The 10910-nt window shown below is 34.6% G+C and overlaps 1 protein-coding gene and 1 pseudogene across 1 annotated transcript; both read left to right on the forward strand.

Annotated features, from left to right (window-relative positions):
* Window positions 6191-8074, forward strand: LOC109230710 (annotated as a pseudogene).
* Window positions 9319-10534, forward strand: LOC109231422 (probable glutathione S-transferase parC). Its single transcript, XM_019397085.1, has 2 exons — window positions 9319-9633; window positions 10190-10534. Exons 1-2 carry the CDS (start codon window positions 9319-9321, stop codon window positions 10532-10534), a joined length of 660 nt encoding a protein of 219 aa, XP_019252630.1.

The raw sequence follows: 10910 nt of genomic DNA on the forward strand, positions 1-10910 counted from the left end.
CAGTGTAGAAATTTTTTGAGCATTCAACAAGAATAATGAGACATGCACAGGTAGTCAATCACAATTTCAGATTATCTTAAAGTTAAAATTATTTAATATTTGTAGTTTTTAGGAAATAGAATATAATTATTATTTTTGGCAATGCAAGCGCAAATATCTCATATAATGATCTATAAATTATAAATAACGTTTGTTTTATAAGGGGGTAGTCAGAGTTCTACAAATAACCGATGAAAATTAATGATGTAATTATAGTCAAAAAAGCAGGTAGAGTTTAATTTGTGTGTGAAAAAAAAAATGGAAGGAAAACGGTTGGACAAAGTCGCCGGTTAATGAAATCTGCCGGAATTAGAGAAGAAACGAAAAAAAAAGTAAAAGAAAAAAGATAAAGAAAAAGGAAAAGGAAGAGGGAAAAAAAGTAAGAAAAAATGGTTAAAAAGAACAAAAAAATAATCTGAAAATCATTTTTTTCCTTCTTCTCACTCTCCTTTGGGAGAGTGAAATACACACACTCTGCTACGTCAGCATTAAAGGTACAAATAATTTCACTTAAAATAAGTTTTGAGGGGTAATAGGATTCCCGTGAAGAAAAAGTGTGTAGTTGGGAATTCGAGTATATGTCAGGGGGGTACTTGTGCATTTTCCCTAAAAGAAACTGTATAAGTAGAAGAATACTCTAATTGACAAACTCAACCAGGTAAAAAATGTTAATTCAATTACCCTTAATAATTTCTATATCAGTTTCCTCGGTTGAAAAAATATTTCAAAACTAAATCAATAAAGTCCAACATGAAAACATAAGAAAGATTAAACAAATTGGTTAGACAATGACAATAATTAAAACTGATTATAATTTCTTTAGATTTTGATAAATTATAAAAGTAAAAATAATTTTAAAAATTTAAGATCTCACTTTTTAATTTCGCCTTAGGCCCTATATTATGTAGAGCTGCCCCTGCCCTCTAGTAACAAACAAGCCAATTTTTCATTAATAGTGTAATGAGCATCCTATATATCCATCATCATCAACTACTTAAAGCATCAAATAAGTTTTAAAAAAATTCTCTACAAAGATGGAAGTAATAATCAATTATGACTAATGTTAGCAGTGGCATACTTGACTTAGCATGTGAGACCAGCTCTAGCCTAACTACCAGAAAATCATGTATTCTATGGGAATTTTAGTGAGGATTATATAAGAAAATCCGCAGGAAACTAAGTTTCAGGAGCTGGTCCCCACACATCCGTATACACTATTTTCAGTTTCTCTTTTGGAAAAATGCAAGTACCCGTTGAACTTGAGTCGGATTTTCAACTATACACTTAATCTTTACGGGAATTCTAGCTCTGTTTTAAAAGGCAGAATTGGGACTCGCCCGGGGCTCGCCCCGGGGCGGAGCACTCGTAAAACGCCCCTGGGCTTATGTGTGGGGCTTAGTTCCGTGAGACTTATGCCTCGACCATTGGGGCTTACTCCCCGGACACGCCCAACGCCCAGCGTACTGGGCTCGCCTAATAGAACTTTATGCAATTGTATGTAACTTACCTTGTAAACCCTCAATTTTTCTTAATAAATCATTGACTATTCAAATTTACTTTTTTTTCTAATTTTAAATCATTAAGTTGAGAGTATTTTATGTCATAATTAAAGTGAAAAGTATTGTACATTATCCACTAAGACTGCTATGATAGTTAATTTTAAATAAATCTTTCATTTAAAAAGTATTAATTTATTAACTTTCGTTATGTCTTTACTATATACTAGTCCATAACTTTTTTTTATAATTATTTTTCTAAATATTTTTTTTCATGTTTCTGATATACAATATTTATTAATTTAATAGCTCAATTAGTAACTATTTATAAATAATTAGTTATCATGGTATTATATGGTGAATTATGTGTCACTTTATGAACTTGTTGAAACTTAAAAATGAACGATGCTTGAGAATCACAATTAAATTGTGAATTATGTTTTTATATAAATTCTCTTTCAAATACAAAGCATAGTAAATAAAAGGAGTATTTTAAGAAAAATATCAAATTATAATATCGCAATTCTTTCAAGATTCATTACTCCTTAAGAGATATATATAAGATTTCGTATCAAATACATTACTTTTGATGTTTGAGCTGTAACGACGTTGCAGCTAATTTGCATATTATGATATATGTCATACTTTTCGTATTATTCATAGTTGAATTATAATTTATAAATATTTTTAAATAGATTATTTGTATAATTATTTTTTATTTTATACTATCTTAAAATTCTTGAAATTAGTAAAATTTAAAGATTCGTGGGACTTACGCCCCATGTCTCAGGGCTTAAGCCTCGCCTCGTCAGAGGTAAAACGCCTCGCCTCACGCCCTCGCCTTTTAAAACATTGAATTCTAGTACCCCTTAATTTTTTTTTTAAGTGAAATTATTACCCCCTTTAATGCTGATGTGGCAGAGAGTGTGTACTCACTCTCTTGGAGGCGTGTAAATGGCTAAAATAAGTTAAAATAGATTAATTTATACACATGGCATTTTTTAATTGAACACTTTGCAATTAATTATACTTAATAATTAACTAAACTATCACATTATCTTAAGCACCTTCCCCCTTTAAAGAGAAGCCGGAGCAACATATATCCTTTGCCAACCATAACTCCTCGTCGGATTAAGACAGAAAAAGAGACAAAGCAGCATACTGTGATTTACATAATTTGCCTTCTGTTAACAACTAATAATTACGGTCAATTAATATCATGGTTCCTCACATTCATCACCTCCTCCATTTAACAAAATGCAACTCTCAGTGCTTTGCATCAAGCTCTTTGCAATCGCAGATCTAGATTTACGTATGTAACATATCTTCTTTTTTTTTTCAATTTTGATGTAACAAAAGCAAATCATCTACCTTAGATGCAATGGGTTCTCGAGAAAATTCTCGATGCCGGAAAAAATGGAGTCCATATTTAGAGAACTCCGGCGAGTTTAAGCTCACCACTCACTCCGAAAATTTTACTCATATCTACCACCTTACCCACTACCCATGCCCACCTCCCATCCATCCTCTCTGCACCATAACCTGCTCAATCAAAGTTCTCGTCAAATCATTCCTCCATCGGCATTGTCATACCCAATAGTTTTCTTTTTCAAGTTGAATAGCCATGATTTCTAATACAACTGGGAAAGCTGTGAAGATGTGGGTTAGGACTTGACCAGAAAGTGAAAAGAAAAGAAAAGGAAGGAGGGTCTTGATCGAAGCTTAAATTTCTCTTTGTATTGTAATGGTCTCCTGGTGAAAATTGAAAGTCAATAAAGAAACTAACGCAGGTCAAAGAAGAAAGTGAAAGAAAAAAGTTTAGTAATAAAATATATGTAAAAGCGCGTGCAAACCAACACCCCCATTCTCATCTGATTATTTGTGCCAATGAAGGTGGTAATAATTTCACTTAAAAAAGTTGGCGAAATACATAAAGGGCCCCCTTAAGTTGTCACCAACGGTCAGCTGAACATCTCAACTATCGAAATATTCAACTAGACACTTTTATCGAATATATATGTGTGTCATTTGGACACCTTCGTTCAACAGATCACATGCGTGAAATGCAATCGCTGGTTACATGGTAAATGAACCAATAAGATAATAATATGTGTAACGCTGAATTAAAATGGTAAACAATAATTTAAAAAGAAATTCAATAAACTAAAAAATAAAAAGAAAAGAAAAACCCAAACCCAACTTCTGCCCAAACAGACCCAATTGCAATTCCTGGTCCCCCGTTCCCTTTTCCCAAAACCATCCTCCCTCCAAACAAATCTAAGTTTTTCCGGTCAGACCCCTTCCACTTCCCACCTTCTTCTCCGACACACCTTCTACCCAAAACCTATCCTATCCATATTCACAAATTAAATCTAAAACCTTTTCTTAAAACTAACACAAATATGAAAAAACATTGAATAGCCAAGAGAATAACCCAGCCACCCACGGACCTCGCCGAAAATTCTCATCTTGTGGCCTCTCTCGCCGGAAAAGCCCATCGCTGGAAAAATTTGAAAGATTCAATTGTATTGGAATCTTTTCTTTCTCTAAGTTATTGTTTTCTTTTTGTGTGTAATTGTTTCCTTAAAATTATTGTTTGGCCGATTCAAGTAATTGGTGGTTGTTTATGTGTTTCAATTGGAAGGAAGGTATTGTTGTCGGTAGTGGTTGAAGGGGCTGCTGGTTGAAAGGGCGTAGATGAAGCTGCCATGAATGGTGGTCGATAATGGAGGTGACTGTAAAGTGGAAAAGAGACCAAGAGAAAAAAAATTTCTTTATCAAAGAAAACAAAAATATGATGAAAAAATGAGTTCACGCGCTCAAAATTTTGGTAGCTATCACGCATATGCCACATCAGCTACATGTGTTTAAACGACACACATATATATTCGGTAAAAGTGTCTGGTTGGATATTTAGGTAGTTGAGGTGTTCAGCTGACCATTGGTGACAACTTAAAGGGGCCATTTATGTATTTCGCCAAAAAAGTTTAAGGGGGTACTAGGATTCCCGCAAGATTAAGTGTGTAGTTGGAAATCCGACTCAAGTTCAAGGGGTACTTATGCATTTTGCCCTTCTCTTTTTTTTGGCGTCCTTCTCGCCTTTGAGAAACTAATTCTCTTTTGTTTCTTGTACATACAATCTTCAGACAAACCTAATTCAACATGTTTGAGGTTTGACAACTTTTCTTTGGATGCCAGCAACTTCATTCCCTTCTCACTTATTTGTCCGAGCCTCCGGTGCCACAATATTGTGTCCCTTGCTAAGTCTTCATATGGACTTCACATTTTCTGACAATATCCAAAGGTTCATTGTCTGCTAGATAAACCTTTCCGAATTTTTCAGCAACATAATTATGCAATAATTCTTTGCACGAGGTAGAGTGAAAGGATACACCTGAATCAAGAATCTAAGATTCGACTGGATTGTCTCCATAGCAAATTAGTGTATCGCCAACATGTTTAATAATCCCATTTGTTAAATTTTCATCATTCTTCTTCTTTGGTTCTCTATTCTGACTATTGTAGTAACCCCTTTTATCGCAATTCCAACAACTAATATTTTTGTGATTCTTAAATTGCCCTCTTTTTCTTGACTTTGATCTGTCATAACAATGACTTTGTCCTTTTTGGTTGCTTCTCCCCCGACTTTTGGCGTTGAAAGAAAATTCTGGGAATCACTTGATTCTCTTTGGCGAATATTTTCGCTTAGAACCAAGTCTCTGACTTTGTCATCAAATGTTATGTTAACAGAACTCAACTGAGTTTATATTACATTAAACTCATTGATATGTTCAGTAATAGATCCGCCTTCTACCATCTTCAAGTTGAACAATCAGCGCATTAGATAGACTTTATTTGAAGCAATAGCTTCTTATACATATTTGATAATGCCTTCATAAGGCCTGTAGTGGTCTTCTTGTTAATGATGTTGAATGCCACATTTCGTGTCAACATCAAACGAATATTCTCTGATTTTACCCAATTAGAGGTTACTGTAATTTTTTCTGGTACAGATAATCCTCTATCTGCATCTTTCATAATCGAAAATCTTTGTCATTGAACTTGCCAATCTTAACCTTCCCTTCTTCCGACGCTATTTCTTCACAAATAATAAATTTTTATGTGAATGGTGCCTGTGAATAATAACCGCGAATATCACTCTGTTTAGGAAAAATATTCCAACCATATAAGGTAGATAACACTCCCTATTGATGAACAATACTTTTATTATTAATGAATAGTACTTTTACTATTAATGAATAGTACGTGTTAGTATTGATGAGAAACAGTAATGCACTATTTTTGCAAACAATACACTACACCAATACCATACTTTCAAGTAGGATTACATTGTATGCGCTCTAATGCCAGTTGTTGGGTAACGAGTCAGGCTAATAGAAAAAAAATAATTAAAATAGAAAAAATAATAAATTGCACAAGACACGACAAGATTTACGACAATTTTGCTTCATTGAAAAGAATGAAAAAAGCAGTGAGGGTGGTTTACAAGTTACAACTGAGAAGGGAACGCCTATTTATAAGTAGAGGAATCTGTTGAAATCTTCAGCAAAATGTGAATATGCGACAGGACAGTACAGTGATTATGAGCCAATTTAATTCTTTCACATTTTGCTGTCTTTTCACCCTCACTTCCTTTCTTTTTTCTTTTTTGTCTTTTTCACATCATTTCTTTCTTTCTTTAACTTTTTCATTGATGTTCACATGGGTTTGTTCCCATCACTCACTTACCACTTTATGTAACACAGATCCATTGGAAAAAGATGGAGATTAGAGGAATCTTTTTAAGTTGGATTTTCCTGCAGCCCTTTGTCCCATACACAAGAAAAAATGTAGCATGCCTGAGTTTGAACATTGTCGTGTTTTGGCTACATATCTTGTCCTGAGTATCTTGAATACTGGTGAAGTCAGGAAATACAAGAAATCAAGTTTGGGAATTCCATATTATAAAACCTCCACTAAGCTAAACTAGTGTCTGTTCTATACTTGTTAACAACTTGAGCTTAATTTGGCACAGCATAGGAATGGAAAATGATGAGGTGATTCTGTTGGATTTCTGGGCTAGCATGTTAGGAATGAGAGTAAGGATAGCACTAGCCGAAAAGGAGATCAAATATGAGTACAAGGAAGAAGATTTGTTAAGTACTAAAAGTTCTTTGCTTTTGAAAATGAATCCTATCCACAAGAAAATCCCAGTTTTGATTCACAATGGAAAACCTGTTTGTGAATCTATCATTGCTGTTGAGTACATTGATGAGGTTTGGAAGGACAAAGCTCCATTGTTATTACCCTCTGATCCTTATGAGAGAGCACAAGCTAGGTTTTAGGGTGACTACATTAACAAGGTAAATCCTAATATTATGCTTTCCTTCTCTTAATGTAAACAAATTATTAGTATTAGAATAAAATGGATAGGAGTATGATCGAGTAGATATAGAGGACCATATTGTTAGAATCGAAATAATCAGGTGTCATGCGGAAGCTAATAAAGCATACCTTCAACGACGATAAATCAAATAACAAAAGAGAAAGATTCCAAAAGAGACACAAACGTTTAGCGTGTTTCGATCAATGTATAGGAGTAGGATCGAGTAGATATAGAGGACTCATATATATAGCAGATCACGTAGTTGATTAATGTTCTTTAATGTGAGTTAACGCAACCATGGGCGTAACAAAATAGCTTGAAGGGGTTTAATTGAATTCCCTTCGTGGAGAATTATATAATGCAAATAGGGTAAAAAATAATTTCTTTTTGTATATACATAAATTCTTGATTCCCTTTGACATAAAACTTCTACTGATGGGAGGCACATCGTGCGCATTTTTAAGGTCATAGGTTCCAATCCCAGGTGCGACATTCTTGCATTTTTCTAACCTTGTTTGAATTCTGGCTCTGCCACTAGCACAAGTGCAGAAGTGGAGCGCCAGAGCAACTGTAAAGTTGTCTCCGTATGAACTATAGGTCACGAATTCGAGCCGTGAAAGTAACCACTAATGTTTGTATTAGGGTAGGCTATCTACATCACACCCTTTGGGGTGCGGCTCTTATCCGGACCCTGTGTGAATGCGGAATGCTTTATGCACCAGGCTACCATATGCCCACTAGCACAAGTACATATAAATAGTTGTTTGGCACATCTTTGAAAATTGCAGATGTATGATTTTGGGCGAAAAATATGGACAACCAAAGGAGAAGAGCATGAGGAAGGAAAGAAGAAATTTATAGATTCACTCAAGTTACTGGAGCTAGAAGCATTGGGAGACATGCCTTACTTTGGAGGGGAAAACTTTGGTTTTGTGGATATTGCCCTGATTGGATTCTACAGCTGGTTTTATGCTTATGAGACCTTTGGCAACTTCAGCATAGAGGCCGAGTGCCCCAAGCTCGTCGCTTGGGGCAAGAGATGTATGCAGAGGGAGAGCGTCTCGACGTCTCTAGCTAACCCTCATAAGATCTATGAGATGCTACAAGTATTCAGAAAGATTCATGGAATAGAATAAACATATTTGGTTTAGTGTCTCAGTATTGTTTTTGCAATTCTGCTGCTGCATCTTTTTGGACTGAGAAGGACTATTTAAAAGTAAATTCCTACTTATGCAATCAGGATATGAATAATGTGAACAGATCTGGAAGAAAGGGGGTAAGACCTATGTTGCGTGGATTCTCTGAAACACTGCCGCACCTGTGTCGGATTCTCCAAATATACACAGCTTTTGGAGAATCCGACATGCACGGTGATATTTTCGGAGAGTCCGAGCAACATAGGGTAAGACTGCACCTTAGGATCAAACTTAATCTTGAGTCACTTTCTTGGCTAAAACTCTTCAAGTTGATCAATTTTGATCTTGAACTAATGGTTTCATGTTCTTTTCATATTCGAATTAAATTTAATCTGGAGCCTTTTTTTAATCTAAGGAAAATATAACATTGGCTCGACATATAGGGAAACATCCAGTACAAGGTATCTGCAACTCTTGGATTCCTTGGCCAAGCCAAGACAAGACTTGAAAATATTGGTCCTATTTTAAGATCAATGAGACTCATCTCTTCCTTTTGCTATTTTAAATTAAATACGCCGGTAGTGTGAAGAATTTCTAAATTTTTACGCTATTAAGTAGTATTCTCGCTGTTTCAAAAAGACTGACACTATTCAATATTTCCTTATTAGTTTGTTTAGAAAAGATTGACACTTTTCAATATTTCCTTAATAGGAAGCATATATAATCTCACACCACAAGTTTCAAAGGATTTACAATCACACAAATGTTATGGCTTATTTATGACCACATATCTTAAAAGTCTTCCTTTTTTTTATTTAAAGTTTGTACCAAGTCAAACTATGACAATTTTTTTGGAACGGAAGGAGTACGATTTAACTTGTTATATAGCTCGTTTTTAGTTTATTATTCAAGTAACTATATCAGGTTGATACGAAGAGTTATCTACTGTTGTAAGTTGATTTTACCTGATATTATAAAGAAAAACCTATATACTGTCAGTGCACCAAACGTAAAAGTCTTTTAAATATTATGCAATCTGATCTGCTAGTTGCTAACAGACTGGAACCTTTCAACAAGCCAGGTAGAAATTGTTAAAATCAATGAGTTTCTGGCTCCAGTACATTTCGTTAATACATAAGCTGAAATTACAAAAATCCAGCATTTCAAGAATCAGATTTATATATAAGAAGTTACATCTATCAAATTGATCAACTAAAACTTCCTATTGTTAATAAATTAAATGAGTTTTCTTGATAAAGAAATGGCAAATGATGAGGTGATTTTATTGGATTTCTGGCCTAGTATGTATGGCATGAGAGTCAGGGTAGCACTAGCTGAAAAAGGTGTTAAATATGAGCACAAAGAAGAGAACTTAGGTGAAAAGAGTTCTTTACTTTTGGAAATGAATCCAATATATAAGAAAATACCAGTTTTGATTCACAATGGAAAATCAGTTTGTGAATCACTAAATGTAGTTCAGTATATTGATGAAGTTTGGAAGGACAAAGCCCAACTTCTTCCTTCTGATCCTTATGAAAAATATGATGCTATATTCTGGGCTGACTATATGGAAAAGGTAATAAAATTTTCTTTCAAGAGTTTAACTTCTACCCACCGACAATGTCAAATCTTTTATGCTATCAGATTTCCTAAAAGATAATTACATGAATATGTCATAAAGATTCTTTACGTTGTTAGTGTATATAAGTTAAGTTCTTCTTTCGAATAGATTATTTAGAAAGACGCTTGTTAGAAATAAATTTCATGTGCTTATCAAACATCAAGTTTCCAAATAATAAAGAGGAAAATGTGTTGTTGCAGGCGTAGGTTCAATTGAACTCATTGCTTTCATTTTAGACTATGTTACATATGTAACAATTTTTTTTATATATATATTGCATGAAGGAGAGCCTTGCCGTAGCTGGTAAATTTGCTGCCATGTGACCAGGAGGTCACGGGTTCGAGCCGTGGAAACAGCCTCTTGCAGAAATGCAGGGTAACACTGCGTAAGATAGACCTTTGTGATCCGGCCCTTCCCCGGACCCCGCGCATAGTGGGAGCTTAGTGCACCGGGCTGGCCTTGTATATGAATTGCACCTCGTTCTGGACTCATTGATTTTAAATTCCACCAGGTGTTTGATTCGGGGCGTAAGCTATGGATGAATAAAGGAGGAGAGCAGCAGACAAAGAAGAAAAATTACATAGATAGCTTAAGGATGTTGGAAGGAATTCTTGGAGAAAACCCTTATTTTGGAGGTGAAAACATTGGATTCTTGGACATTGCTTTAATAGGATTCTGCAGTTGGTTTTATACATATGAGAAGTTTGGAGATTTTAATACAGAAGCTGAGACCCCAAAGCTAATTGCATGGATGAAGAGATGCATGCAAAGGGAGAGTGTCTCCAAATCTATTGCTGAACCTCTAAAGGTTTATGATTTTGCTTTGCAGATTAGAAAGCATTACGGAATAGTGTAGACGAATCTTCGCAGACTCGGAACTTTTGTCTGCTCTGATATCATATTTTAATATGTGAACCGCCTCATCTAAAAGGTTAAATTATGAGAAATAAAATTTTTATTTATTTATATTTTATTTAATTTACAACATAGTTGTCTTTAACCGGAGGACCTGGTTCTTCAAATGTACAATTTGGACTTGGCATGCAACAGCAATAATCCTAAGTACCGTTGTCTCTTATGATTGATGTTCTTTTTGTTAAAATTATAATAAACTTGTTTCATTAGTTCACATTTGTATTAAATATGTTTAGATTAGTTCATATTAGCATGTAGACTAATGTGAACTTCATTATGAGATGTATGAACTAGTGTAGACTAATGTGAATTTAGTT

Source organism: Nicotiana attenuata, chromosome 8 (genome assembly GCF_001879085.1).
Source record: "Nicotiana attenuata strain UT chromosome 8, NIATTr2, whole genome shotgun sequence".
Taxonomy (NCBI): domain Eukaryota; kingdom Viridiplantae; phylum Streptophyta; class Magnoliopsida; order Solanales; family Solanaceae; genus Nicotiana; species Nicotiana attenuata.

Coding starts and splice junctions, on each gene's coding strand:
- LOC109231422 (XM_019397085.1), top strand. CDS start 9,319: ATGGCAAATGATGAGGTGATTTTATTGGATTTCTGGCCTAGTATGTAT. Junction 9,634..10,189: donor GGGCTGACTATATGGAAAAG/GTAATAAAATTT, acceptor AAATTCCACCAG/GTGTTTGATTCGGGGCGTAA.